The sequence below is a fragment of the Pithys albifrons genome, chromosome 15 (genome assembly GCF_047495875.1).
Source record: "Pithys albifrons albifrons isolate INPA30051 chromosome 15, PitAlb_v1, whole genome shotgun sequence".
Lineage (NCBI taxonomy): Eukaryota > Metazoa > Chordata > Aves > Passeriformes > Thamnophilidae > Pithys > Pithys albifrons.
Window position 1 is genome coordinate 4,507,875 of NC_092472.1, and position 27,946 is coordinate 4,535,820.

Genomic DNA, 27,946 nt, shown 5'->3' on the forward strand with positions numbered 1-27,946 from the left:
ATGGCAAAGCCAGCATGGCCAGCCCAGCACAGAGGACATTGGCATGGATCAAGCAGCACAACACATATTGTGGCACAGGTAGCCCAGCATGGATGGCACAGTGTGGATACACAGCATGGCATGGATGGCATGGCACCACACCAAGAGGAAACACGGAAGGGATGAGAAACACCCACAGAGCCACACATGTGATCAAGCCCCAGGTCCCAGCACTGTCTGTGACACCCAAGGAGCTGGCAGTGGCCCCCAGGTGTCTCAGCCCATGGCTTGGGCCAGCATGTCCCTGGCTCACTTTGCTGGGGATGGGGTGGAGAAGGACTTGGGGCTCACAGTACCTGTCCTGCATCCAAGCGGAAGATGCCATCGACAGCCAAGCAGCTCTCCTGGCATGGGGAGGGAAGAGGATAATGTTCAGCTTTCCCCCATCCCAGCATGACCAGTGCAGGGTAAAGGAGGAAATGGGCACAGTGGGATGGAGATGGCAGGGATGGTACAGAGGGCCTGGCACAGCCAAGGGTAAGGGGAGATCTCCTCCCTTCCCCTGCTGGCTGGGAACCCTCAGGAGCTCCCCAAGGCTTACAAGGCAGGATCAGCCCAAGACCTCATCACTCACCAGGGTCCCAAGTATGGCAGGTGGTGGGACAGAGTCTCCTGCTCCCACCTGGTTCCCCAGGGCCCCTCTTACCCTGGATGTTCTTGTTCCTGCCACTCTCACCTGGAGCTCCTTCCCAGCGAAGAGTTGCTGCAGAGTGTCCTCCATGCCATCCGCCCCACTCTCCCTCAGCCCTGAAAACACTGAGTGTGGTGTGGTGTGGGGGGTCTTTCCCACCTGCCCCAGCTCTGTCCTGCCTCCCTTGCAGCCTGGGGCCACATCCCAGGGCTTCGCATCATTCCTGAGCTCCCCCCCTATGGTTCAGAGCCACCAGGGTGGGGGCGACACCCCCTCCCCACCAGCACTGCCCAGGCCAGCATGGCCAGTGGTCCCAGTGCCACCAGGGCTGTGGCTTCCACCCCTGGCCCCCTGTTCCCTGGTGTGGAGGGTTCAGGTGAAGTCTCTGGGATGTCCTGAGCTCTACCTGCTGCCTGGTGGAGTCCCACAGCTGCTCTCACGCTGACATCCTGCTCGGCCTGCCGGGATGGAGGGGAGTGAGCCAAATCCTCCTCCAGGATAGAGAGGCAAATGAGCTGGGTTCTACCCTGGCATGGAGGGAATGAGCTGGGTCCTGCCCCGGCATGGAGGGGAATGAGCTGTGTCCTGCTCCAGGATAGAGAGGGGAATGAGCTGGGTCCTGCCCTGGGATCGAGGGGAATGAGCTGGGTCCTGCCTCGGCATGGAGGGGAATGAGCTGGGTCCTGCCCTGGGATGGAGGGGAATGAGCTGGGTCCTGCCCCAGCACCCCCAGGAGCTGGATGAGTCCCCATGGAGCTGGGCATCCCCTGGCCACACCATACCAAAGGCAGGGGGCAGATCCCTCCCAACTGCCCTGGCATGTCCCTCACCATGGCACTCACCTCCCCAGCGTCCATGGGCAGCTCAGCAGCAGCCCCTGAGCTGCTATTTTGGCCAGGGCAGGGGATGAGGTTACAGACAGGGATCCAGTTCTCTTACATTATTGATGGGACTCAGGCACAGCCAGACCCAGCCTGGAGGCACTGTGGTCCAGAGGCTGAGCCCTGCTGGCCAAGGAATCACCAGGACCATGGGACACAAGTGGGTGCCTGAAGCCACTCGCTCCATTGATGTCCTCCCAGCTCCAGAAGGGACATTGTCAGCCATGGATGGGAGATGAGCGACCTTGGGCTATCATGAAGGTTTCCTAGGCACAAAAAGTGACCACAAACCAGAGAATCACATTTACTGGAGATCACACAGCAAGAGAGCACAGAAGGAAATGCTTAAGCTGAGGGTCCCTGTGGACTGTGGAAACACAGACAGTGGGAAACAGGAGAGAGGTCCCAGGACAGCCCTGCCCCTGCTTTTGGACAGGACCAGGCATGGTGAGGAGATGCATCCAGGTCCCTCCATTCCCCACCACTCTGCATGTGCCCCTGCCTCCCCAGAACTCCCCTCCCCTGTGCCTCAGGTGTGAGAGTGATGTCAGGTGGACACAGATGGAATAGGAAGGACCAGGGGCTCCATCAGGAGCAGGGCAGGTGACATGGCAGTGGCAATGGGGGCATATTAGGCCCTGGGGAGTTGGAGCTGGCCACAAGGAAAACCCCTCTGGCAGAGTGCAACCCTGGGACTGAGCATGGCACAGGGCTTTGAGGGGTTCCCCAGAACCTGGCTGGGCAAAACCAGAGCAGGATAATATTGTGGGTGCCTGGATCCTGTGCCCTGTTAGCTGGTCTCCAGCTTCATCCTTGGGTCTTCTCACATTCTGTTTTCCCCCCACTCCTGGCCAGCCCAGCCCGTGTTAGCTCACAGGTCACATGCACCTGTGCACAAACAGCAGAGAGGGAGGGACACACAAAATACCCAGGAAGTTCAGCCAGGAAAATATCCAAAAAATACACAGGCTTTAATGAGAAGGCAGGACAGGACATGGGGATGAAAAGCAGGGCTTGGCCAGGTGAGCACTGCCCACCTGTGACCAGCTCCTTCTTTTTACAAGGACATGGAATGACAGGACAAGGGGGAATGGCTTTGCACTGCCAGAGGGCAGGGTTAGATGGGATATTGTGAAGAAATTCTTCCCTGGCAGGGTGGAGAGGCCCTGGCACAGGTTGCCCAGAGAAGCTGTGGCTGCCCCATCCCTGGAAGTGTCCAAGGCCAGGCTGGATGGAGCTTGGAGCAACCTGGGATAATAGAAAGTGTCCCTGTCCATGGCAGGGGGTAGAACTGGACAAGCTTTAAGGTCCCTTCCAACCCAGACCTTCCTGTCATTCCATGATTCTCCCCATCCCCATTTCCCCATGCCTTTCCCTTCCCCCCACTCCTCCCTTTGATCCTTCATTCCCCTTTGTCCTGTATTTCCCTGCTCTCCCTCAGCATCCCATAATGAATTTTCTCCTTTCTATGAGATATTCTCTGAATAACTCAGAATAAACCTATTTTCTTCTTATCACAAAAAGTTTCTGGTTGAACATCCTCAAGGTCACTTGAGGGACTTGTCCAGTGATGCCTTGAAAGTTCGGGTCTTTGCTGCTTCTCCTCATTAGCATTTGTGTGTAGGGGCATTTAATTGAGTCATTTTCCTGTCTTTGTGGGTTTTCTCTTGTGCTGAGGAGCAGCTTAGGAGCATCCTCACAAACCAAATATCCTGGCCCAGGCACAGGCCCAGGTGAGGAGAGGGAGGTACTGCAGAGGGGTGAAGGAGGCTCCAAGGATGGCTGGACTGGGGGGCTATGAGGTATTGGGGGGCTCTGGGCAGGACCACAGACCCCAGTGAGTCTTGGGGCACCTGAGCACTGCTGGTGGGAGTGATGGAGATGAATTGCTCTTATCCAGGGCAGGGGACGAGGCAGGAGCAATGGGAGTGTGTGGGGGCTTGGGGAGCTGGAGTTGGCCACAAGGAAGGGTGCAGCTCTGGGACAGAGCATGGCATGGGGTTTTGAGTGAAGGGGGTGCCCCAAAACCTGGCTGAGCAGAGCCACAGCAGGAAAACACTGGGCACAGCCCTGGGACAAAGCATGGCACGGGGGTTTGAGTGAAGGGGGTGCCCAAAAACCTGTCTGGGTAAAGCCATAGCAGGAAAACACTGGGCACAGCCCTGGGACAGAGCACGGCACGAGGGTTTGAGTGAAAGGGGTGCCCCAAAACCTGGCTGGGCAGAGCCACAGCAGGACAATGCTGGGCAGAGCCCTGGGACAAAGCATGGCACGGGGGTTTGAGTGAAGCGGGTGCTCAAAAACCTGTCTGGGTAAAGCCACAGCAGGGCAATGCTGGGCACAGCCCTGCTCCACAAGGCAGCCTGGACTGGGGGCACCGGGACTGCCCCTCACTTGGGGGGCCTGTGAGCCTTCTCGTGGAGCTCCTGTGGGGAAGCACCAGTGGGAGGGGTCCAACATCCCCCTCTGGACCTGAGCAGGAGGAAGGCCCCGGCCAGGCTGAGCAGGGCCAAGGCCACACAGAGTGGGGCAATCACTGCGGTGCGGTGGCACCGCAGCACCGACACCGGCACGGCCGCCACCCGCCAGCCCTGGTAGCCTGGCGGGGACTGGCACGTGTAGTCCTGGGGCCAGCCCTGCCCCAGGTGCCCTGTGGCCGCCAGTGCCTGCAGCCCCCCGGCCCCAGAGCACGAGCAGTCGAAGGGGTTGTTGGCTGCAGCCACGTCCTGCAGGTGCCCCAGGAGCGTCACCTCATCCCATGGCAGCTCCGTAATTGAGTTGTTGTCCAGATGGAGAGTGTCTAGCATGGAGTAATTCCTGATGGAGGGGACAGCCTGCAGCAGGTTTTGGCTCAGGAAGAGCTTCTTCAGGGAACTGATGGAAATGTCCACAGCACGGAGGTGGTTGTGGCTCATGTCCAGCACCTCTAGGTTGGGAGGCAGTGGTGTCAGCACTTTATCCAAGGCAGTGTCAGACAGGTTAAAGATCCGGAGGGATGCTGGCCACTGGCAGGAGGAGGATGGGGCTGCCATGAACTTGTTCTGGCTGAGATTGAGGTCCTGGAGCTCCTGCAGCCGCTGCACACTCTCACAGACACTGTGGTAGGACATCAGGTTGTTGTGTTGCAGACTCAGTACCTGGAGCTGAGGGAAAGCTCCCTTGCAGAAGGTAGCTGTCAGGCTCCTATCCCCGAGGCTGTTGTGTGCCAGGTCCAGGGTGTGCAGAGCTCTGAACACGCTTCCAAAGGCACAGGGCAGGCTGCTGACCTGGGAGCTGGTGACAGCCAACTCCTGCAGGGTCTCCAGCCACGTGCTCAGGCTGGAGAAGGCCGTTTCGTTGCCCATCAGCGGGGCAGATGTCACATTGTGGAAGCTCAGGGACAATATGGGCAATCTCTGGCCATCCATTTCATGCCAGTCGCCTGTGCCCTGGAAAACACAGCTATCAAATGCCAGCTCCTTCACATGGGTGTAGGAGAAGAACCTCAGCACACGGGCCAGGAGTATCTCAGGCACCAGGACACTACTAATAATTACTTTCTCGATGATAAGGGAGCCCAGAGTGTCAATGGCAGCGTCGTCCAGGTCCCTGATGGGGAAGTCCATGTATTTCTCCAGATCTCCCCCCCGAAACTCCACCACAGTTGCTGCGAGGCACTGGATGAGGCTGCCCGCGGTCTCCTCGGACAGGTTGTAGCACGTACAGTACTCCTGAGTGCGGTTGAAGAAACATCTGTTTCTTCTGCCTTCTGCCTCCAACAGCCCCAGCCCCAGGAGGAGGAGAACAGCCACACTCATGGTGAACAACCTGAAAACGAGGAGAAATGGTGAGCAGCAGGTGAGGGGACTGCTCTGACCCACACTGGAGGGCTGCAGAGTCAGCCCTTGGGGACATGGCACTGCCTTCATCCCTCTTGCACACCCCATGGGCACCCGCCTGGCTACTGAGCCATGACTCAGGGCAACACTCAGACCAGTGGTCAAACACCCAGGAGCTACACCTGTGCCACCCTCTCCCTGGCAGGGAGCAGGTGGCACTGGTCACATCCCAGCCCAAAAGCAGGGTGGCTCCTGAGGCTCTGCCTGGGCTGCCTTGCTGCAGGAAACCCTAAATGACCAGGAAATGCCATGGAGACAGGAGAAACTAAAAATGTGGAGTTATGGACAGTGAAGCCAGATATGTCATGTCAGCCTGACCATGAGATGGGAGAGTCCCAGTTCTGTTTGTTCCTCTGCAATCTGGGGCAGGAAATTGCAACAGAGGGCTTCATGTTTTCTATTTCCTCACCCAATGATTTATTTCATCACCAGCCCCCAAGGGGGTGATGGAAAATGACCTCTGGGGGTCTGTACAGGTGCCTGTCAGCACTAGGCACTGCTGTGCTGGCCACCTGACAGGAGAGTCTGGGCGCCAGAGTGCAAACAAAGCAGCAAGCAAAGATTAAAAGCTCCTACAAATGTGCTGACTCAGCTCTGCAGTGGAGGGGGGTCTTTGAGGGTCCCCAGTCCAGCCTCCTGCTTCGTGCGGGTCTGTTGCCGGCACCAGCCCTGATCAGCCACAGGTTTTTCTGGCCACATCCCGAAACCCTCCGAGGATGGAGCTCTCCCTACCTCTCCGTGCCGTCGAGGGGCTGCACCACTCTCCCGGGGGGAAACTCTCCTCCAGCACCTGCACGAAGTCCCCCTCGCTTTGGGTGACAGCAGAATAAAGGGTGAGTTTGCCCAGTGACTCACCAGCCAGCTCAGAAACGTTTCCTTTCCTCACGGCTGCTTCCTCTAACCGTTGCCAAATCCAGGGCAGAGGAGCTGAAGACTCCAAGTGCTCAAGCTCTCTTTGGCGTCCGACCCTCCCTTCCCTCCCCCCAGACGAGCCCCCGATACCTGCAGGTGTGATCAACCTGCCGCTGGCGCTTCCACAGCCCGTGGTTGGATCCCCACGGTCGGGACCGACGGACACCTCGGGGCCGGTCCCAACACTGCCCCGGCTCCCGCGGCGTGACTTCCTGAGCTGGACGGCGCCAGCTGTGCCACGGGAAGCAGCGGCAGCCGCTCAAGTTCCTTCTGTTTCGCCTCCCCGCGGCCGCGGGCTGGGGAAGGCTGCGGTCCGAGTGCCAGGGCTGCCCGCTTTCCTGGGAAGCGTGACTGAACAGAGTGTGGTCAGGATTTCCCAAATGCCGTCTCGAGACCAGCCCTTACTTTCCAGATGCTCTGGGATCGTTTTGCCTCAGAGCCCACTGGGTGTTGAGCACCCTGAAGGGAATGCACAAGGATACAGGATTGTCATTCCTGGCATCAGGACCATCACCAGGTACCTGTGCTCCACATAGGATGGGGATGGGACAGTGCAGCCCAGTGCTGCCCAGGGCACTCCCTTACCCAAGGCAAGCTGGCAGCTTGGCTGAGGAACTCACCCTGTGCTGCCCTGGCAGCTGCTGGCTGTGCCTGCTCCAAGGTGTTAATGCTCTCCAGCAGCGAGTGGAGACCACCAGGGATCGGGAAAGATCCAGAAGTGTTCAAGAAACAATTGGATGTGCACTGGTCTAGTTGACGAGGTGGTGATTGGTCAAAGCTTGGACTGAGTGACCTTGGAGGTCTATTCCAACCTAAACAATCCTGTGATTCTGTGATATCTCAGTAATTTTTTTCTTTTTCAGGGATTTCTCTGCCTGTGTTGGATTCAGAAAGGGCTTCAGGAAAACAACAAAACTGCCTGGCTGGACAATGCAATTCCCAGTTGTTGTTGTTAATGTGGCATCAAACATTAATGCCACAGTTGCTGGGGCAGGAGCTGCCTGTCCACGCCATCTGGCACTCTTGTGCAGAGGGGTTCAGCAGTTCCATGATTCCTCTTCTCCATTCTTGTGTTACATGAAACTCCTCAGCAAAGGAAGGACTCCAGCACATGGAGCTGCTGGAGCGACTCCAGAGGAGGCCACAGAGATGCTCCAAGGGCTGGAGCCCCTCTGCTCTAGAGACAGGATGGGAGAGCTGGGGCTGTTTCCCTGGAGAAGACAAGGCTCTGGGGAGACCTTAGAGCTCCTTTCAGTGCCTAAAGGGGCTTCAAGGCAGCTGAAGAGGGACTTGGGTCAAGGGATGGAGTGACAGGACAAGGGGGAATGGCTTGAAACTGCCAAAGGGCAGGGTCACATGGGAAACTGGGAAGGAATTCTTGGCTGTAAGGGTGGTGAGACCCTGTGTCAGAGACTGAAACGGTTAATGATTTAGGCATTCTAAGAAACTTTGCAGGCTTTTGACTTTTGCATTATACCCCTATGGGCAGTTGGGCCCATCCCTTCCTCCAGTGCTAAAAGTGTGAGCCCTGAAGAGCCAAGAGGAGCCGCTGCCCTGCCCTCGACATGAACCCTGCGAATATGGGGTTCACAGCCCGGCTGGCGACACTGCTTCGTGGAAAACAACCCCCTGCCTCGGGGGAGGTGCAAAACGCATGCAGAGGGTATAAAAATGGACTGGTAACTTTGGGAATTTGGGTTCTGTCCCTGGACCCCACCGCCTGCCGATGGAGACCATGGCCTGCAGGACTGCTGAGATGCAACCCTGGATCCCTAGGGTGGTGATTAAGTGACCTTTCCATTCTCACCTTCTCTCATCTCTTCTTTTTCCCTGCTGTTCTGGACTCTTCTTCTGTATTTCTTCCCCCCTCTCCCCTCCCTCCCTCCCCCCCCCCCAGGTTATTCTCTATGTCACACTATACGGAAGTGTTAAATAAACACCGGTTATATAGTGTCGTTTCACTTTAATCCACTCCAAAGGGAATCATTAATAACGATCTAGGTTACCCCTGTCCCCTTCCCAGGAGCGGGTCGTGACACCCTGGCACAGAATGCCCAGAGTTGTGGCTGCCCCATCCCTGGAAATGTCCAAGGCCAGGGTGGACAGGGCTTGGAGCAACCTGGGCTGGTGGAAGGTGTCCCTGCCCATGGCAGGGGGTGGAACGAGATGGACTATAATGTCCCTTCCAACATTAATACTTCCAAACCAGCCCTGAGTTCCATTAAACTGCTGCTGTGTGCAAGAATCACCGCTGCCCTCCGAGCTCCCGTCACTGTCCCTTTTGGCGACCTCGCCCGCTCTGTCCGGGGCTGGCACCTTTCATTTCTGGTCACCAGCTGCAAATTCCCCAAATGCCTTCCTCGGGAAGCACGAGATCCTGTGCCCCTCGGCCACCATCACCACGCTGGAAGATCCTGGGGCAGCTGCTCGCCTTGGTTCACATTTCTGGTGAATCTTTGGGCTTTTTTTGGCCTCAGCACACACCCATCACCCAGCCCGGGGGATGCACATCAATCCTTGCCCGGGGCGGGCTGGGGGGGGCCGGGAGCGGCATCTCCCCGCCCCGGGACCGCCCAAAGACCGGCCTTTTCCTCGTTCTCCTCCTCTTTCTCCTCCTCCTGCTCCTCCTCCACCTCCTCCTCCCCCTCCCCAATGTGGCGCCGGCGGCGGGGCCGGCGCGGGGTGAAGGAGCTGCGGGCACGGCTGCGAGAGCGAGAGGCAGGTCCGTGCGGGACCAGGGGGATTTGGGGGGATTTTTGGTCCCCCTGTGGGTGGGAGGGACCCCCCGGCTTAGCCCTGTTCCTCTCAGTGTCCCCCGCCCCGCCCGGCCGCGCATCCCGGAGTGTTCGCGGTGATGGCACCGGTGGGTTCTGCCCGCTCGGGGGAGGGTTTTTACAGCTTAAAAATTCAATCCTGCCATGAATTCCCCATTTCTTCTGCCATCCTCCTGCGCTTTGGGCTTTCCAAGGTCTCACCCATGTCTTAAATGGGATAAAAGGATGCTCAAGGGAGACTTTCTCACTCTCCACAATTCCCTGACCTGAGAGTGGAGCCGGTGGGGGGATCGGGCTCTGCTCCCAGGGAACAAGGGACAGGACAAGAGGAAACGGCCTCAAATCGCGCCAGGGGGCGTTTTGGTTGGATATTCGGGACAATTTGGTCACCAAAAGAGGGGCCAGGCATTGGCACAGGCTGCCCAGGCAGTGATGGAGTCACCATCCCTGGACGTGTTTTCAGAAAACAAGTAATGTGGCACTTGGGGACATGGCTCAGTGGGCACAGTTGTATTCAGCTGAAGGTTGGGCTTCATGAGCTTGCAGGTCCTTTCCAGCCTTACTGATTCTACGATTCCATGTGAAAACCAGCCTTGGATCCGTCTTGCCTGTCCTCTTGCGCCTCTGTCCCGTGTTCCTGCCCATTATCCCAGTTTTACCCGTTGTTTGCCCGACCCCCAGCAAGGTCCAAGCGCCGTCCGTGCATCCCTCCCAGGCCTGCACGAGGAGGAACGGGCAGTTTCCTCTTGGGTTAAGGGAGGAGTAAGAGGCTGTTGGGTGGGATGGAAAAGCATCCTACCTTAGGCAAGTGGTGATGGGTCCCGATCGGATCGCAGCTCTCAGGAAAGCCCGGCGGGAGGAGCAGCTGGTCAGCAAGCGGCTTCTGCGGGAGGACAGTGCAGCAGAGGAGGGGGGACAGGATGGAGCAGATGCTGTGCCAGAGCCACTCTCGGAGGATGAGGTGAGGAATGTCATGTTCTCTGTGGTCATGGGGATCCCGGGGATGTTCTCTGTGGTGATGGGGGATCCTGGGAGTCTTCCTCAGCCTCAGCAGGGAGTGGCTTTGGGAATATTTCTGTATCACTGCCAGACACAGTAGGGTTCTTTGTGCCCGTCTTTATGCCCTGGGTTCATTTGCCTTAGGATTAATGGAAGGAAATTGTAACGCTGGCACTTCTTGAAGCTCAGCCATGCTGTAATTCCATGGCCAGGTTCTCGTGCTGCTCAGAGGTGTGCAGAGGGGCTCGGAGGACAGGAAGAGATCGCTCATCCGCCTCCGCCAGGCTCTGCAGAACGAGGAGACTCAGCAGAAGTTTGTCAGGTCAGCCCAGCTGTGGTGTGGCTGTTACCAAGGCCGTGTCCTGAGGGGCCCTTTGTCCCCTTGGCTGGGTGGGTGAGCTGGTGTGTGGCCCAGGCTGGGAGGTGACAGCACGCTTTGGGTCCCACCAGGCTGGCCGGCAGCATCCGGGTGCTCACCGGGCTCTTCACCAGCAGCCTGGCTGACATGCAGCTGGAGGCAGCCCGCTGTCTCCACGAGCTGTCCCACTCCAGTGTCCCCACTGTGGCCGAGGCGTGTCTGCCCGTGACCTCCTACCTCCTCACCTACCTGTCGGGACACAGCGTGGAGTTCACGGTGAGACAGATCCGTGTGCATGTTTGCCTGGGCCCTGGTGCCTGAGGATGCTTTGGAAGCAGCTGGTATGGACCTCTTTTGGCCAAACATGGCTCACATGGGAGTGCTGCTGGAAAAGGGCCCTCTGGGAAGCCCCTGGTCCAGCCTTCTCTTTGGAACAGGACTGTTCTCAGTGACCAGGCATTACAACCCACCCCTGAAGGTGTGGTAGCTGAGGTTCTTGTTCATAATAGATCCCTTTGGGTTAGAGTGAAATGATACTGAATGACTGATGTTTTTATATATGTGTGTGGCAAGTTTATTTTGGAACAATTTGGTGGCAGTGGAAGGGAGGTATGTAGACTTTTGGTTATTATCTATAGAAATATAACAATACAAAAGTGCAAAATACCACTTAAGAAAATACATAAGGAAAAGAAAGAAAGAGAAGGAATAAGGGTGGAGAGGAAAAATACTACCACCTGTTGATCCAGCAATGAGAATTGATTTTTGCAATTTCAGTGTCCCCCAAAGTAGAAGTGATCAGATCCCAGCCTGAGTCAGATAGAAAAAGAACAAACTGGATCTGATACAGCTGGGAATGGGGTGGCTGGAGAGTGCAGCAGTACCCATCTGTCTGAAGCCAGCCCTTGCCCTGCCCAGAGCAGCCTGTGGGACCTGGGCCTTGCTGGCTGCCCAGGGGAGCACAGATGGGCTCACTGCCTGTCCTGGTGTGTTGCAGGAGCTGTGTTTGTACACACTGGGGAACCTCGTAGTAGAAAGTGAAGCTGTGAGGAAGCAACTTCTGCCTCAGGGCATCATTCCAGTGCTGGCATCCTGTATCCAGGTGGGTAAAACAGCTGGGCCATGCTTCTCCTGCCCTAACCTACAGAGACTCTTCTGGCTGGCAGCCCTGAGGCACCAGCCCTCCTTCCAGCCATGGCTGTGAGCACAGACCCCTCTGCAGGGAGCTCTTCCCTTGGGTGTGAGAGTCACTCCTGGGCTCTCCTGCACTCCATTTTCGGGGCTCAGCTTACCACCTTGTGCTCTTCTCCAGCTGAATCTCTCCCACCCAATGGCTTGCTGATACACAGGGAGCTGCAGGCCTGTCCCCTCGTGTCTATCTTGGGGCTGTGCTTTGCAGGTCTTAGTGCTCAAAGCAACGTTGCTGCTGCTTTTGGGCTGCTGGACCTCTACAGCCACAGCCCAGTGAGTGTGGGGAGGGGGACAGCTCAGTTTTGGTGTGCCACAGGTTCCTGTGTCCCTCCTGGTCCCCTCTGTGCCCCTGCTCTCCAGGCATGGCGGGACTGCGCTGCTCAGCTGCTCGGTTGGGTTTGGCACCGCGGGGATCCGGAGGGTTTTGGTCTGATCAGTTTGATTGCAGTCCCCACATGAGGCCGTGCTGGAAGGTGTGGGTTATGTCCTCTCACAGCTCCTCCAAGCCAAGGAATCACCCGTGGAGATCATCCCGTGAGTCTGAGCCTCTGATTGCTGCACCAGGATGGGCCTGGGCCTGGCGTGGCATTTGCCTGCTGGGGAAATGACACCTTTCCCATTCCAGGGATATGAATAGTTCAGGGCAGAATCCTACCAGAACTGTGGAGGTTTGGATGCTGATCAGGGCATGGGGCTTGGCTGCTTTCCCTCAGCCTCACCTGAGCAGACAGCTCTGGTATTTCAGTGAAGGCCAGCACTGAGCAGGGTGGGCTCACAGGGAAATTTTGTGTTCCTCCTGTGAAGGAAAAGGTCAGCTTGACAGTGCCCCAGTGCCAGAAATGTGACCCCAGCCAAGGTGTCCTGAGTGCCTCCAGGCCCTGCCACAGACAGGGAGAGCCCAAGGCTGCACCCCTTGGCTGGGAGTCTCTTCCACGTGTGTCTTTGGAGCAAGTGGCCCCCAGTGCAGGGTGTAGCAGCTCCCAGCTCAGTGGCCAGGGTTAGTGCCTCCCTGTCAGTGTCCTGCCTGTGCCTCCATTTACTGTGGTTTCTGACCCCAGGTTGGTCCTGGACTCTGTGCTCCCCCAGCACATGCTTCGACTGGTGTGCTCTGGCCTCAGGGCTGGGCTGGGAGCAGCTGTGGAATTTGCGTGGTGTCTCCACTACATCATTTGTAGGTAAATGTGCTTTTCTCCTTGTTTTGAGTTCCACAGGGACAGTCAGTGGCAGAAAGGCTCATGGTCCTGTGAGGGGACCTGGATTGCCCCCCCTTGCCCTTTTCCCTTGGGAAAGCAATTCCTCTGCCATCCTGGGTACTTCTGCCCTCAGATCTGGGCTTACATGTGCTGTGTGCAGCAACTTTACAACGTGGTAATTAGTGATAAACCTTAGGAGGCTGTTCCTGGTCCTTTGAAATTGCCTTCTAAAGTCTGAAGTTGTTCCCCACACTTCCCAAGGTAAGGCCCCTGAATCCTCACACTTCTGGATCTGGCCCAGTGCCACCCATCGAGGCTGGCTGTGCCATCAATCCCTGCCTGCCACCAGAGACAAGGAATGTGTGGGTACTTGAAGAGGGGTTGGGGCTGTTGTTCCCAGACCCACAAAGGTAATTCCAGTGAATCTGTTTTTCATGGGCTTTTAAACTTTCTCATAAGCTTGGAAACAAGCTGCTATTCCAGGGTGCAAGAAGCCATTATTCCAACATGAAATAAGCCTTCTGGTGATTCAGGAGAGCAGTCTGAAATTCCAGGACCTGTTGTGGGGCAAGGGGCTGTGGCAGTTTTCCCTTTCCAAGCTCCAAGAGCCACCCCACTGTCCCTTCCCTTTGCAGACACAAATCCAACACCGTGCTGCTGGAACTGGGGGCTGTGCCTGCCCTCACCTCGCTCTTGCTTGACCTGGCTTCCGAAATCCCCCAGGATGCTCCCGAGGGCCTGGAGCTGGTGAGAGGCGGGCAGGGTGCTGGCTGTTCTGGGAATGCTGCAGGGATGCAGCCCAGCTGAAGGGCTCTGTGTGTCCCTCTGTCACAGCTTGTGTGCCCCGTGCTGCGGTGTCTCAGCAACCTGCTGGCAGAGACAGGCTGCCAGGTGCAGGACGAGCGCCTGCTCATCGCCCTGTTCCTCCTCCTGCAGTCCTTCCTCCAGCAGCACCCCTTCCTCGTCCAGGAGTGCCTGTGGCTGCTGAACAACCTCACGGGTGAGTGTCCCATGGCACAGCCAGAGCGCTGCCAGCACCTGCCCTGCTTTTACTGACGTGTCCCTTCTCTGCCCACCCCAGCGGATGATCCCTTCTTCTGCTCTGCTCTGCTCTCCCTGGACCTGCTCCCGGCCCTGCTGCAGCTTCTGCAGTGTTCCCAGATGGCCAAGGTGTTGGTAAGACCTTGGTGCTGGAGTTTCAGGAACATGAATCCCATGCTGACAGTGCTCAAGGTGGAGGGTGGATGGGGCAGTATGACAGCTTGGCAGGTCTTACATTGTGGCAGTCACCACCCACCTCCCCTGAAGCCACTCCAGCTGTATTTACCCTTGGCAGAGCCTTGTCCCAGCACAAGAGCGGTCCCAAGAAAGACGTTAACTTGGAGTGAGCCACAGGAGGCTGCTCCCACCTTGTTCTGGAAGACCCCAAAGCTCTAGGAAGTTTGAGGGCATACTCTGCCAAGGGGAGGGGTGGGTGACACAGCCTGGCATGGGGATGAACAGTGCCTTGGGCTGGGTGTGGGAAAAGCTTGCAAAGAGCATTGCAAATCCAGGGGGTTGGTGGACATGTGGCTTTGGGCAAGCACCTGGCAGGACAAAAATAATCTGGAGGGACTTTGGACAAGAGCCTGTAGGGACAGGACAAGCGGGAATGACTTCAGATTGACAGAGGGCAGATGGGATATTGGGAAGAAATTCTTCCCTGTGAGGGTGGGGAGGCCCTGGCACACGTTGCCTCATCCCTGGAAGTGTCCAAGGCCAGGTTGGACAGGGCTTGGAGCAACCTGGGCTGGTGGAAGGTGTCCCTGCCCACGGCAAGGGGTGGAAATGGATGCGCTTTAATGTCCCTTCCAACCCAAATGATTCCAAGAGTCCATGACATGGGGAGTTGTTCACAGGCCTGCCCAGCCTGTCTGGGATCTGCCCATGAAGTGTTTGCTGCTCTGTGTAGGTCCTGATGGTGCTGTGCAATATCGTGGAGAAGGGACCAGCCCAGTGCCAGCAGCTGCTCTGCCAGCCTGTCCTGCCCCTGCTCCTGCCTGTCCTTGCCCTGCCCGACCCCGAGGCTGTGGGGCAGTGCCTGGAGCTGCTGCACCTCCTCTTCCTGCACTGCCCAGAGGTGAGAGCTGGGGGGCTCCAGGGGCACAGTAGAGGGCACAGGGAATGATTATTGTGGGGGTTATTATTATGGAATGAGGATGATTATTATAATTTAAAAAACACTGCCCTCAGTCACTGCCCCACTAACCCTCACCCCTCAGCACTCAGACCCCTGCCCAAAGGGAAACTGTGATGCAGAGAGTGGAAGCCCTTTTTGAGTCTCCAGGAATTTCCTCTTCGTTGACCAGAACTGTTTTTCGGGCAGGTTTTTTGTACTCTCACAGGTTATTACAGGTGAATTCTTTTGATTCCACTGTGGTTGCTCATTTGCTGAAGACCACAGGAAACAATTCTTCCCTGTGAGGGTGGGGAGGCCCTGGCACAGTTGTCTGGAGAAGCTGTCACTGCCCCATCCCTGGAAGGGTCCAAGGCCAGGCTGGACAGGGCTTGGAGCAACCTGGGATAGTGGAAAGTGTCCCTGCCCATGGCAGGGGTTGGAACAAGATGGTTTTCAAGGTCTTCCTAGCCAACCATCAGCATGATGGGATTTACCTGGCTTGGGAATGTAGTGTCTGGGAGTGCTCTGGGGAATTCCCAGGAATGTGGTGGCTGTGGGCAGAGATCATCAGCCAGCTCTCACTCTCTCCTCTCACACAGGCTGCTGCTGATTTCACCAGCCAAGGCGGACACCAGGCCCTGGAGCAGCATCAGAGCACCCCAGAGCTGCAGGAAAGGGCACAGGCTCTGCTGGACATGGTCAGGCAGCCCCTGGGAGCCCCCAGTCCGTGCCATGCCACTCTGCCTGCCTTCTCCTAGGCCTTGCCACCTCCCTGCTGTCCCCCATGCTCCAAAGGGGAATAAACTAACTGTCCACCCCATGCCCAGCTTCCCAAGGGCTGGCCAAGGCTCTGGTGTGCCAGTGCTGCTGCACAGGGATGCTGGTCCTTATCACCACCTTGTAGCCACCAGCCCAGTGCCCCCCCAGAGCCAGGAAAGGAGCAGAGCTGAGCTGCTCCTGGCTGGATCAGCCATTCCTTTGGGTTTTCAGCCACCATGTGAAGCTCAGGGTAAGCACGTTCTTTATGGATTGATAAATTAAAGATACATATTTGACATTAAAGATAATGAGTCAAGTCTCCAGCATGTGTGTATTTACTGTCCGTCCTCATGCTTGGCTTTTCACAACACTCTCCAAGGCCTTGGCCACTTCATCCACAGTCAGGTTGTCCAGTGGGACGCTCTTCTCCTTCCCAAATTCTGTGGAAAACAGAGGGTGAGAGTGGGCAGGTGTGCTGGTCATTTTCCGGTGCCAGGGCACCAAATCCTGCTCTGGGCTTCTCAAGTGCCACTGGTGTCACAACCTGGGCTCCCACCAGCACCCTTACACATCCACCACTCCCCAGTGTCCTTCCCTGTGCCCAGTTATCATTTCCACCTTCTAATTTCCCTCCTTTCCCCTGGAGAGAAGCCAAAGCAGCCCAACACCTTTCCCTGTCTCTGTTAAATTTGACTGGGCAGACACAGCCCAGGGCAAGCCTGTGGCTTTCAGGTGCTCCCAGCAAGGTGCTCAGCAAGCCCTCAGTAAAACAGTGTGGAAAACTCCCTGTTCCAACAGCAGCCCTGACCTGGGACTCCATGTCCCTGTGAGTCCCACACAGATAAGGGTGTCCCTGCCCCTGCGTGGGGTGGAACTGGATGAGTTTTAAGGTCCTTTCAACCCAAACCTTTCTGTGACCCTATGGTTTCCCCCATCCCTATTTTCCTACCCCTGTTGCTCACTCACTCCATCCCTTTGATGCTTCCCATAACCATTCATAGACTTGAGGATAGACTTGAGAGATGGGCTGATTCCAGTGGGATGAAGTTCAACAAGGCCAAGTGCAGGTCCTGCCCTTTGGACACAACAACCCCCTGCAGCGCTCCAGGCTGGGCACAGAGTGGCTGGAGAGCAGCCAGGCAGAGGGACCTGGGGGGACTGAGGGACAGGAAGCTCAACAGGAGCCAACAGTGTGCCCAGGTGGCCAAGAAGGCCAGTGGGATCCTGGCCTGGATCCAAACTAGCGTGGCCAGCAGGCCCAGGGCAGTGACCCTTCCCCTGGACTCTGCCCTGGGGAGGCCACACCTTGAGTGTTGTGTTCAGTTCTGGGCCCCTCAGTTGAGGAAAGAGATTGAGGGGCTGGAGCGGGGCCAGAGAAGAGCAACGAGGCTGGAGAAGGGACTGGAGCACAAGTGCTGTGGGGAGAGGCTGAGGGAGCTGGGGGTGTTCAGCCTGGAGAAGAGGAGGCTCAGAGGTGACCTCAGCACTGTCTGGAACTGCCTGAAGGGAAGTTGTGGCCAGGTGGGGGTTGGTCTCTTCTCCCAGGCACTCAGCAATAGGACAAGGGGGCACGATGGGCTCAAGCTCTGCCAGGGGAAATCGAAGTTGGAGAGCAGAAAGGAATTCTTTGCAGAGAGAGTGCTCAGGCATTGGAATGGGCTGCCCAGAGAGGGGGTGGATTCCCCATCCCTGGAGGTTTTTCAACTGAGCTTGGCCGTGGCACTGAGTGCCATGATCTGGTAAAGGGACTGGAGTTGGACCAAGGGTTGGACTTGATGATCTCGGAAGTCTTTTCCAACCCAATCCATTCTATGATTCTACGACTCTATGGCTTTTCGGTTCCTTTTAACCCAAACCATTCCACGATGACTCCAGGACTCTCCTCCCGCTCCCCTCGGGTGCTTGTTGTTCCCGGCGGGCGCCCCGCACTCACCGTACCGCGCCCAGAGCTTGGGCTGCACACCGGAGCACTCGCGGATCAGGATGGGGAAGTCTGGATTCGCCGTCTTCAGGGTCACGTAGTGCTGCTCGATGAACTCCCTGCAGGGGGAAGGAGGAGCGGCGGGTCCCCGGGGCTCAGCGCGGGGGTCCCCCGGCTGAGCGCGCCCGCCCCGCGGAGCCCTCCAGTCCCCCCCTCGCGGCGCTGTGGCGTTCCCCGCGCTGACCTGACGCCGCGGCTGCCGGCGGAGCGCTGGCACAGGTGGATGCGGAGCTCCCGCAGGCCGCGGCCCAGCCCGCCCGCCATGCCCCTCACCGCCGCCGCCGCCATCTTGCCGTGCCCTCACCACAACACGGGGGCGGGACTGCGGCGCCTCCGCCAATCGCAGCGCCCGCCGCCGTAGCATCGACCAATGGGAGCGGCCGCCGCTGTAGCATCCACCAATGGGAGCGGGGTGCGCAGGGAGGGCAGCGCAGGGCGGAAGGGCCGCGCAGCAGAGACGGGAGCGGAGCGATGCCGGACCGGGAGAGTGAGTGCGGGACACGGGACACGGGACACGGGACACGGGACACGGGACACGGGACACGGGACACCCCGGGCACACCCGGGACGCGGCACCGGCCCTGGCGCGGGGGCTGCCGCGGCGCTTGGGGCGGGCCGAGAGCGGCCTGGTGTGGAGGGGCGGTGTAGGCCCAGGCCGGCCTGGGGGACCGCCGGGCACAGCTGGGCTGGTGCGAGGGGCGGCGTGAGCGGGGCCGCGGGGCGGACACTGCCTGCGGAGCTGGGGGAAGGGACGGCCCGCGGGGAGGAGACCCCCGGGGGTGCGGAGGGGCTGAGCCTCAGCGCGGGGCTGGTCTGTCGGGTGTGTTTGGGGGCGCAGGGGCAGCCCCGAGAAGACACCGGGCCGGCCCCGGGAGGGCCGCGGGGGTTGGGGGTGGCGGGTCTCGCAGTGGCACCGCGACCCCTCTGCCCCGAGCAGCCCGGCCAGGCCCCCGCACCCACCGCGGACCCGGCTCCCTTCCCTGCGCCTGAGCCGGGCGGGGGACGGCGGGGTCAGAGCACCTGCCCGCATTGTCTGAGCTCTCTCTCTCCCCTTCCCAGATGAGCCGTTCTCCAACCCCCTGGCCCCCGATGGCCACGATGTGGACGATTCACACTCTTTCCACCAGTGAGTACAGCTCTGGGGTGCTGGGGTGGGACTGCACGAGCACTGAGACACGCCAGCCCAATTCCCATCTGGAAGCTGGGACTTACTGGTGCACCCCATGCTTTGGGTTCCCTCCACAGGGATTCCAGGCTTGTCTCCACCACACAGGACCTGCTGACACACCTGCTGCCTCCTGGGAAGCTGGCAGGCACCAAAGCCCTTTGGGAATCATGGTTTCTGTTCTCTCTTCCTTGCAGATCCAAGCTGACCAATGAAGACTTCAGGAAGCTTCTCATGACCCCTCGGGCAGCGCCAACATCTGCGCCACCGTCCAAGTCTCGCCACCATGAGTGAGTAGGACTGTTTCACAGGACCAGGGGACAGTCCAGGCCTGCTTTCCCTCTGGGGCTCCGTGTCTGGCTGATCCTCTCCCCTGCTCTCTGCAGCAGAGTATCCAAAAAGGCTTTTGCTAAGGAGTGTGTGAAGTGGAGAAGCATGTGGGTCAGAGCTGCTGTCAGAAAGAGTGAGGCTTCATGGCTGTTAAAGCACTTTGTGCAGGAGGCAGATTTGTTTTTTATTCAGTGAAAATCCATGCTTTCCCCTCCTCTCCCTGCAGGGAGAGTGGAATTAGGGAGAAATTAGGGAGAGAGACTGTGCTGTTCCATCTCTGAGCTCCTCGGTGTCCTCCTGTGTTCTCTCCACTTGCCATCCGTGTGGCTCATCCATTTTTTCTCACCCTTTTCAAGGATGCCCAGGGAGTACAACGAGGATGAAGATCCAGCTGCTCGCAGGAGAAAGAAAAAAAGGTAAATGGGGAAAGCATTGTAGCAGGAGATCTCCCTATACATTGTATCCCTCCCATGGAAGCAGCTTTTGTACTCTTGGGCTGCCAGAGAGGATCCTGAGGGAATTATTTTGGAGTTTGGAGAAGAGCTTAGTCTAAGGGCCTGTCATGGCTCGTGGGAACAGCAGCAGAATGGGGGTGAAGCTTCACCTGTGGAAGAAACAGGAGGGGCTCTGTGGGTATCTGACAGAGGAGGGCAGTGGTGGGACATCTGCAGTGGTTCTGTGTCCTTTGGGACATGTTAGTGCAGCAGGTCTGCACTGGGCCCCTTCCCTTTGGAAGATGAGGTGGAGTTCTCCTTTAGTTGGCTTCAGTACAGCACTTTTCTCTTGCCTGGTGTTCTCCAGGCTTGTTGGATCCACGATGCTTTGTTACGGTTTTGGGAAGGGGTTGGGAGCAGGACAGACATTTTTGGGACTCCAGGGACTGTTACCTGACCCCAAAAACATGAACATGCCACTCTTAACCCGGAGCTGTTTTCCACCCCCAGCTACTACGCGAAGCTGCGGCAGCAGGAGATCGAGCGCGAGAGGGAACTGGCTGAGAAGTACCGGGACCGAGCCAAGGAGAGGAGAGATGGAGTCAACAAGGACTATGAGGAGACAGAGCTGATCAGCACCACTGCCAACTACAGGGCTGTGGGGCCCACGGCCGAGGCGTACGTGGGTGTGGCGGGGCTGGGCTCACCCTGCTGATCCGAGGGGCTGCTCCTAACTGGCTCCATTCTCACTGCACAGGGATAAATCTGCTGCGGAGAAGAGGAGACAGTTGATCCAGGAGTCCAAGTTCTTGGGTGGTGACATGGAGCACACTCACTTGGTGAAGGGTCTGGACTTTGCGCTGTTGCAGAAGGTGAGCGCAGATAGCGCCGTGCTGCTCTTCTGCCCTGGCCTCTCCCATGGGCAGAGGGTGGTAGTTCCAGGTGCTTTGGTCTCGGCAGTGTGGATCTCCCTTCCTGGGAAGGGTTGCTGAAGGGTCTGGGAGCTGGTGGCAGGGGGCTCCCTGGTTCTGATGGGCAGCAGTGACCTGGGTAATCCCTGGATGTTCGATGTTCTCCACATCCAGGTACGGGCTGAGATTGCCAGCAAGGAGAAGGAGGAGGAAGAAATGATGGAGAAGCCCCAGAAAGAGACTAAGTGAGTGGCTGAGGATTTTGCACTCCACAAAAAGGATTTTGCAGGTGCCTTTCAGAGAGGAGGAGGCAAAGGAAGCATTTGCTTGGCTTAATACTTTTGTTTCCTATTTTTGTTCAGGAAAGATGAAGATCCTGAGAACAAAATTGAATTTAAGACCCGGCTGGGTAAGACTGTGTAGATGTGGCTGTTCCCCACATTGTGTTGTCCTGTGAATGTGGGAGAAATCCTGGAGAGTGAATGGAGGACCTTTAGTCATTGGAGGGGAAGAGTCCCAGATTTGAGGGCTGGAGGATGCATGTCACTTAGGAGGCGATTCTCATGTTGCTGATACACCAAACATGCTTCACCTCGGGCTTGTCCTCTGCCCTCCCACACTGTTCCTTGCTCTCCAGGCCGCAACATCTACCGCATTCTGTTCAAGAGCAAGACCTATGAGCGGAACGAGCTGTTCCTGCCGGGAAGGATGGCCTACGTGGTGGATCTGGATGATGAGTACGCTGACACCGACATCCCGACCACGCTGATCCGCAGCAAGGCTGACTGCCCCACCATGGAGGTACCCGGCTGGCCTCGGGGCTGCCTCGCCTCGCTGCTCTGAACTGGCCACAGGAGGCTTTTCCAGGAGGGGCTTCCTTTTACAGAGCAGGGATGCTTCCTCGTGGGTTTCCCTTTCAGGCACAGACCACACTGACCACCAATGACGTTGTCATCAGCAAGCTCACGCAGATCCTCTCCTATCTCAGGCAAGGCACACGCAACAAGAAGCTCAAGAAGAAGGACAAAGGTAGGAGCTGAAGAGAACTGAGTAGTAGGACTTCAGTGCTTGGAGCATACCCTGAGGGAATGATACGTGTTTTGGGGTGTGGTATTCTGTGAGGCAGTGGGCTTAGAGAATGGCATTTCCTCAGCACCATGTCCTGAGGGCAGGAGCACACGGGACAAGCTGCTGGGAAATGAGAGCTGTGAGAGTGCCTTGTGCTTTTCTGCTCTTCTGGGTGAAGGCCCAGTTCCCAGAATCACGAGAAAAGGAGGGGCAGAAATGCAACGATTCCTTGTGCCACCTGTATTAATATAAAATTACTGGCTATAAGCACCCTTGGAACAATCAAAGCTCTATGAACCCAGCACTGCCCATCAACCAATGGACAGAACACAGGCTGGAGATTTCTGACCTTCCTGTGAGGACCACACTTTAGCCAGGGAGAACTTAATAGCAATAAGTGTCTTCAGAAAATTGAAGTCTTGTGAACCCAACACTGCCTGTCAAACAATGGACAGCACACAGGTTGGAAGAGTCTCTGACCTCTGCTATGAGACCACAATAGCCAGGGAGAACTCTCTCTATGAAGATACTAGCTATAAGCAGCTTGGAACATCAAAGTCTTATGAACCCATCACTGCCTGTCAAACAATGGACAGCACACAGATTAGAAGGGTCTTCAACACTGCTGTGAGGACCACACTTAATAGCAAGAAAAGAACTTTCTCCACAGCAGCTCCCAAAACTTTTATTAATACAAGCATGTGACAGTTATTTTGCATTGCCAATGATAACGTTTAGCTGCATGATTGTATTTAATTGATGACCAAACACCCCAAAAGAAACCAGCACAAAACACATTCTACAGAGACAAGCACACCAAACTTAAGTTTCAGTACAGCAGTGTACCCCCTCATGACAGACTTAACACCAAAGAAAGCACTAACCAGAAACACAACCACCTAAAACACAAATCTAGAAACCGCCCCTGGTAACACAGAGCAACAAGATGACTTGCACACCACCTGCTCTATAACACCAAGCAAAAGGAAGGAATGTAGCTGTTTCTCATTAACACACGTTAAAAAAGAACTACACGCTGTAAAGGAACACAACAACTAATGTAAAGTAAGATGTATACCTAGTTGCAAAGTGTAAGGCAAGTTATTAGTATTAAAGTAGCAAAACACAGTAAATAATAAATACAGTGCCTATAAAGGTATAGCCAAGTGAAATTAGTATCAATGTAGCTGGGAGGTAGAAGTGAAAGTATAAGGTACTTTATAAGGTATAAGGTAACAGGCATAGTGTAAGATATGAGATAGAATGTATAAAGTAATAGGTATTGTAAGAGAGTAAAGTATAAGATGTGGAACATAGAGAGTACATGGTTTTCTCACCCCTACATTGTCCAAAGAGGTGAGAGGAGCCAGGGCAGCTGTTCTCAGCTACCTCCACAGACACGATGGTATTTCTCCCCAGTTTTTCCTCGTGCCCAATTGCTTTTATATCTTTTTTTTATCTCTCAGGTGGTTTGGGTGGCTTTAGTCAATAATTGGTTTTCGGGTGATAGACAGATGACCATGACATAGGCCTGAGGGGCTCCTTATGTTCCCGGAAGATTTTGCTGGCTTTAGCACCTTTGGAAAGCCACTGGGATGTCTTTGTCCTCTGACAGTGGTTCTGGGAGCATCCCTCCAGGGGGCTGAGGCATTTTCCCTCAACTCATCAAGAGTGTATCAGGGCTGTCACCCCCCAGCTGGGAAATGTGCCCTGTTGAGGAGGGATGCAATGGCTTCCTGAGGGTGCTGAGTATGATGTTGTGACACCCTCCAGGCCTCCCACTCCAGGGGTTTGGAGCCATGACTGGGGACAGAGAAGCATTGCAGGTGGTGGAGTGGATGAAGTGCCTCTCATTGCTGTTGTGTCCTTGCAGGGAAGCTGGATGAGAAGAAGCCTCCTGAAGCTGATATGAAGTAAGTGCCTCCCTGCCTGCAGGCTGTGGGGTCACAGGTCTGCCTTAAGGAATGTCTTTTTGGCCTGCCATGTTTGGAGAGGGCTGGGTTTGGAGCTGCTGGACCTGCAGTTTGTAGGACAAGGCCAGAGGGAAACTCTGCTTTGGATTTCAGGCTTGAGGCAGGCAAGGGCTCACTGTTGCCCTGGACTACAAGATGCAGATTCAGCAGCAGAAGGGAACAGAAATGCAGCAGTACCTCTGAGAGATATGGAAGCCAGTTCCACATCTGGTGTTGGCTCTCAGTGTTAGTGCTGTGTGCTCTGTTACCAGGTTCCAGGTCAAGGGGAGGTGGCTGTGGCCGCTCCTCCTGTAGTGCTCATAACTCCAGGCTCTTTCCCACTTCTAGCATCTTTGAAGACATTGGGGATTATGTGCCCTCCACTGCCAAGACGCCACGGGACAAGGAGCGGGAGAGGTACCGGGAGAGAGAGCGTGACCGGGAGCGTGACCGGGACCGAGAACGTGACAGGGACCGGGAGCGTGAGAGGGACAGGGAGCGGGAGGAGGAGAAGAAGAGGCACAGCTACTTTGAGAAGCCCAAAGCTGATGATGAGGTGAGCCTCTGCTTGGGAAGGACTGTCCCACCTGAGCTCTGCCCTTCGGGGAGTGCAGCTGTGGGACTGGGGGGGTCACCCCAGTGGCTTTGAGTGCCCCTAGACATGCCAGTGTCAGTTCTTGCAGCACTGTCACTTGCCTGCCCTCAGCCCCCTGGGTGACATCATGTCTCTCTCTCTTCTTTGCAGCCCACAGACATGGATAAAGGTGAGTCAAGTGGTGTGGACACCTGAAAGAGGCTGTGGAGGGTTGGAGATTTCAGAAGCACTCAGCTTGCTGGCCTGCACTAGTTCCTGTTCTCCCAGAGACTGCTGTACCAGAGGGAGGCATTTGCTGTGAGACATTTGGGGTGAAGAGTGTTGTGCATATAGACTGTGCAGAGGCAGCAGAGCAGCTCAGCTTTGTGCTGGCTGTGAGCTGAGGAGGATTGCAGAGAGAAGGTTCTGGGCAGACCTCATTGCAGCTATCCAGTGCCTAAATGGAGTTTATATAAAAGGGAGAGTGACTTTTTACATGGGCAGAGAGTAATAGGACAAGGGGGAATGGTTTTAAAGGAAAAGAGGAGAGATTTAGATTGGATATTGGGAAGAAATCCTCTGTGAGGGTGGGCAGGCCCTGGCACAGGTTGCCCAGAGAAGCTGTGGCTGCCCCATCCCTGGAAGTGTTCAAGGCCAGGCTGGATGGGGCTTGGAGCAACTGGTCTTGTGGAAGGTGTCCCTGCCCATGGCAGGGTTGGGAAATGACATGGTCATTAAGGTCCTTTCCAGCCCAAACCATTCTATGATTCAGGTTTCCTGGGATCAGCTCTCCCTTGTCTGTGCCAGACTGGCTTGCTGCTCCTCTCCTGCAGCCTGTCCTGCCTGTTACCCTGTCCCAGGGAGGCTCTGCCGGGCCCCAGATGTATTGCAGTGGCCTGTTCCTCCCCCAGAATTTAACTTGCTACTTTTTCTACCCCAGGACCTGGCTCAGCCAAGGAGCTCATCAAATCCATCAATGAAAAGTTTGCTGGAGCTGCTGGCTGGGAAGGAGCAGAGGCATATCCTTTACTGTCCATGCTAGCCTGGCTGGGTGTGGGCTCAGGCTGCCTTTGCAGGCAGGCCCTGCCCCTGTGTGGCTGTGGGGCTGTTCTGCCTCACCTGCGAGCAGGGAAATTCACACAAATCTTGCTGCTCCTACACCAGACATAAGCTCTGCACCCTGTGATTCAGTTGTGTTGGGGTGGGAGGTGGTTTTCCTGCTGCCTGTGCCAAGCCTGTAGCTGTGGGGCTCGTGGTGGTGCTTTCCTTGACTGTTGTCACCTTGAAGAAGCCAGAAGACAAGAAACAGCTGGGAGACTTCTTTGGCATGTCCAACAGCTATGCTGAGTGCTACCCTGCCACGTAAGGAACATTGGGAGGCTGCAAGGTGGGAGTGGGGTGTGCTGGGTGGCAGCAAGAGCTTGAACTTCAGCCCCACTGCTTGTTAGGGGAGCAGGCCTGGGCTTGTCTGTGGTTACAGTTGACTGTTAAAATGCTGCCCAAGCCCTTGTTTCTGGTAGACCTGGCCTTTTCGTAGTGCTCTTTGCTGTACATGGCTGCTGGGAGCCTGTAGCCCCTCAGAGCCAGGGAGAGGCTGAAGTGGCTGGGAATCTGCTGCATTCTCTGGTAATGCATGTGCTCTTGGAGCTCTGGCTTCCCTCAGTGGAAGAGGAATAGCTTGCAGCCTGCAGAGTCATCCTGGAAGCATTTGGGTGCTCTGTGGCACAGCTCACTGCAGGGTTTGCAGCCCTGGCAGTTCTCTCTGGTCCAGGAACTGAGTGCATTAGATCTGAGGCCACGAGACATGGCTCCCACCAGCTCCATGTCCTGTGGACCCACTCTGAACCCTTTCCTTGTTTTTTATTTTCCAGAATGGATGATATGGCTGTGGACAGTGATGAAGAGGTGGACTACAGCAAAATGGATCAGGTATTTTGTCACAAGCCTTTAGGAGCAGCCACAAACTGGGCACCACTGTTGGCTGAGAGGATCCCATGGGAGACAAAATGCCCTGGAGCTGGATGTTGAATGTCCTCTGTCTGGAGCTTCTCAGAGATGGGATCCAAAGTCCAAGCCATCAATCTGGGGCTGTGGGAGATTGAGCTCGTGGCTGGGCACACAGAGCTGTGTAAGAAGCCTTGACCTGCAGCAACTGAGGAGCAATTCTGGGTTGTTCTCTCCCTGCAGGGTAACAAGAAGGGGCCTTTGGGTCGCTGGGACTTTGACACGCAGGAGGAGTACAGCGAGTACATGAACAACAAGGAAGCCCTGCCCAAGTGAGTGCAGTCCCATGCTGTCCAAGCATGAATACTGGGGGAGCTTAAAGCAAGATGGGGGTGCCCTGGTGAATCCCTGAGGAGGAAGAGGTGTGGGTCCTGGGCCTGGTGATTTGTCCTTGCTCTTGGAAGTCACTCTTGAAGACTTTAGCCCTGATTCTGGGGGCCCAGGCCAGGTCTGGAGTATGTGCTTATGGCTGGGCAGACGTGTCCCTTTCTCTGGCAGGCTGCACATCCCCTGCAAGCACTGACCTGCCTTGCTCCTTCCCCAGGGCAGCCTTCCAGTATGGGATCAAGATGTCTGAGGGGCGCAAAACCCGCCGCTTCAAGGAGACGAATGACAAGGCAGAGCTGGACCGGCAGTGGAAGAAGATCAGTGCGGTGAGTGCCCAGTGCCAGGACCTGGTGACTTCAGGCCTCAGGCTGCCAGTGTAGCCCAGGACAGCTCCCAGCTAGTCCTGTCCTCACTGTCCTAGTCATGGCTCTTCGGTGCAGCTGTGGGTGTATGTGCAGCAGGGCTGGCTCTTGAGCAGCTGGATTTGCTCCTTGCAAGAGCATCAGCCAAACACTTGGGGCTTCAGTATTGCAGAAGCTGGAGCTGTATCTGGAGCTGTTGCCCTGGGAGCAGCCCCAGTCAGGATTCTTTTGCTCCACCCTCTGCAGCAGATGAATGAGCCCAAAACTATCAGCTTGGAGCCATCCAAAGGGGCTTGGAAGTGGCAGGGCATGTTTAATGGCTCCCTGTTTGCCAGCTGGCAGAGCAGGGGGTTGTCCTGGCAGGGTGAGCTGGCCCTGGGCACCCCAACAGAATGGGTTGGGCTGGGGAAGGTGAGAATAAATGGTCTGTGGTAGCCAAAAAGGAGCAAAGGGGGAAGAAGTTTCTCCAACTGTAGCCCAGCTCAGCTCACTCTGGGCTGGATCTAGCTCTCCTGAGGTCTGTCTGGCACCCTCCAGCCCCTCTGCTGAGGCTGTGAACAGCCGCATTCCCTGAGAGTAATGGGACTTTGTGCTTTCTCTGCAGATCATCGAGAAGAGGAAGAAGTTGGAGGCCGATGGGTCAGTACAGTTGCCTCTTCTCAGGACTCAGGTGCAGGGGCCCTGTCGAGGCCTCCCCACCATTCTGTGGGGTGAAACTGTGACCCCTGGTGCTGAGCACTGGATGGGAGGGTGATGGAGCTCTCTGCCCTGCATTCTCATCACCCCTCCTGCCTCTCTCTCTTCCAGGGTTGAGGTGAAACGTCCCAAGTACTGATGTCTCCAGTGTCTCCTCCTCCCATTCCTGTGCTCTTCTTGACCCACCCACCGTCCACTTTCTGGTCTGGGCTGGGGGGCTCTCCCATCCCTCCCGTCTTTGCTGTAGGGGCTGTGAAGTGTTAGTGTTGTAACCTTAATAAAGCTACATTAAGTTTGTGTGAGCATCTGTCTGTGGGCAGAGAGAAGGTGCCTGGGCTGAGCTTGGAGCAGCAGGGAGGACAGGACTCC

General features: G+C 56.4%; 4 protein-coding genes across 7 annotated transcripts; 2 read left to right on the forward strand and 2 right to left on the reverse strand.

Annotated features, from left to right (window-relative positions):
* Positions 1-1,848: 1,848 nt before the first annotated feature.
* Positions 1,849-6,569, reverse strand: LOC139678895 (toll-like receptor 2). Of its 3 annotated transcripts, XM_071570158.1 has the most exons (3): positions 6,432-6,569; positions 6,162-6,238; positions 1,849-5,358 (listed from the first exon to the last, which is right to left on the reverse strand). In XM_071570158.1, exon 3 carries the CDS (start codon positions 5,346-5,348, stop codon positions 3,942-3,944), a length of 1,407 nt encoding a protein of 468 aa, XP_071426259.1. In that variant the 5' UTR covers positions 5,349-5,358; positions 6,162-6,238; positions 6,432-6,569; the 3' UTR covers positions 1,849-3,941. The 3 variants fall into 3 exon arrangements, with proteins under 3 accessions (XP_071426259.1, XP_071426261.1, XP_071426262.1); XM_071570160.1 differs by lacking the exon at positions 6,162-6,238; XM_071570161.1 differs by lacking the exons at positions 6,162-6,238; positions 6,432-6,569 and adding an exon at positions 6,285-6,388.
* Positions 6,570-8,979: 2,410 nt separating this feature from the next.
* On the forward strand, positions 8,980-16,096 carry TMCO6 (transmembrane and coiled-coil domains 6). The gene is made up of 12 exons (XM_071570435.1): positions 8,980-9,063; positions 9,952-10,076; positions 10,327-10,436; positions 10,565-10,748; positions 11,470-11,574; positions 12,112-12,197; positions 12,722-12,838; positions 13,492-13,603; positions 13,691-13,856; positions 13,938-14,032; positions 14,808-14,975; positions 15,614-16,096. The coding sequence occupies exons 1-12, from the start codon at positions 8,994-8,996 to the stop codon at positions 15,770-15,772; spliced, it is 1,497 nt and encodes a 498-aa protein (XP_071426536.1). The 5' UTR covers positions 8,980-8,993; the 3' UTR covers positions 15,773-16,096.
* NDUFA2 (NADH:ubiquinone oxidoreductase subunit A2) lies at positions 16,019-18,064 on the reverse strand. The gene is made up of 3 exons (XM_071570436.1): positions 17,939-18,064; positions 17,707-17,813; positions 16,019-16,213 (listed from the first exon to the last, which is right to left on the reverse strand). Exons 1-3 carry the CDS (start codon positions 18,040-18,042, stop codon positions 16,122-16,124), a joined length of 303 nt encoding a protein of 100 aa, XP_071426537.1. The 5' UTR covers positions 18,043-18,064; the 3' UTR covers positions 16,019-16,121.
* Positions 18,065-18,201: 137 nt separating this feature from the next.
* IK (IK cytokine) lies at positions 18,202-27,874 on the forward strand. 2 transcript variants are annotated; one of them, XM_071570287.1, is made up of 20 exons: positions 18,202-18,241; positions 18,814-18,880; positions 19,117-19,209; positions 19,606-19,665; positions 20,194-20,361; positions 20,441-20,555; positions 20,769-20,839; positions 20,957-21,003; positions 21,232-21,395; positions 21,515-21,623; positions 23,536-23,575; positions 23,963-24,170; positions 24,360-24,378; positions 25,129-25,206; positions 25,469-25,550; positions 26,060-26,117; positions 26,376-26,464; positions 26,737-26,845; positions 27,486-27,551; positions 27,689-27,874. In XM_071570287.1, the coding sequence occupies exons 1-20, from the start codon at positions 18,226-18,228 to the stop codon at positions 27,692-27,694; spliced, it is 1,665 nt and encodes a 554-aa protein (XP_071426388.1). In that variant the 5' UTR covers positions 18,202-18,225; the 3' UTR covers positions 27,695-27,874. The 2 variants fall into 2 exon arrangements, with proteins under 2 accessions (XP_071426388.1, XP_071426389.1); XM_071570288.1 differs by having other exon boundaries at positions 27,486-27,520.
* The last annotated feature ends 72 nt before the right edge of the window (positions 27,875-27,946 follow it).

Excerpts from the sequence above, each read along its gene's own strand:
- LOC139678895 (XM_071570160.1), bottom strand. The coding sequence starts at position 5,348 with ATGAGTGTGGCTGTTCTCCTCCTCCTGGGGCTGGGGCTGTTGGAGGCA.
- TMCO6 (XM_071570435.1), top strand. The coding sequence starts at position 8,994 with ATGTGGCGCCGGCGGCGGGGCCGGCGCGGGGTGAAGGAGCTGCGGGCA. Across the intron at positions 10,437-10,564 it reads ACTCAGCAGAAGTTTGTCAG|GCTGGCCGGCAGCATCCGGG; the intron begins GTCAGCCCAGCT and ends GGGTCCCACCAG. Across the intron at positions 14,976-15,613 it reads TCTTCCTGCACTGCCCAGAG|GCTGCTGCTGATTTCACCAG; the intron begins GTGAGAGCTGGG and ends CCTCTCACACAG.
- NDUFA2 (XM_071570436.1), bottom strand. The coding sequence starts at position 18,042 with ATGGCGGCGGCGGCGGTGAGGGGCATGGCGGGCGGGCTGGGCCGCGGC. Across the intron at positions 17,814-17,938 it reads GCCGGCAGCCGCGGCGTCAG|GGAGTTCATCGAGCAGCACT; the intron begins GTCAGCGCGGGG and ends TTCCCCCTGCAG. Across the intron at positions 16,214-17,706 it reads CAAGCTCTGGGCGCGGTACG|AATTTGGGAAGGAGAAGAGC; the intron begins GTGAGTGCGGGG and ends TGTTTTCCACAG.
- IK (XM_071570287.1), top strand. Across the intron at positions 19,210-19,605 it reads TCCAAGTCTCGCCACCATGA|GATGCCCAGGGAGTACAACG; the intron begins GTGAGTAGGACT and ends ACCCTTTTCAAG. Across the intron at positions 20,840-20,956 it reads AAGCCCCAGAAAGAGACTAA|GAAAGATGAAGATCCTGAGA; the intron begins GTGAGTGGCTGA and ends ATTTTTGTTCAG.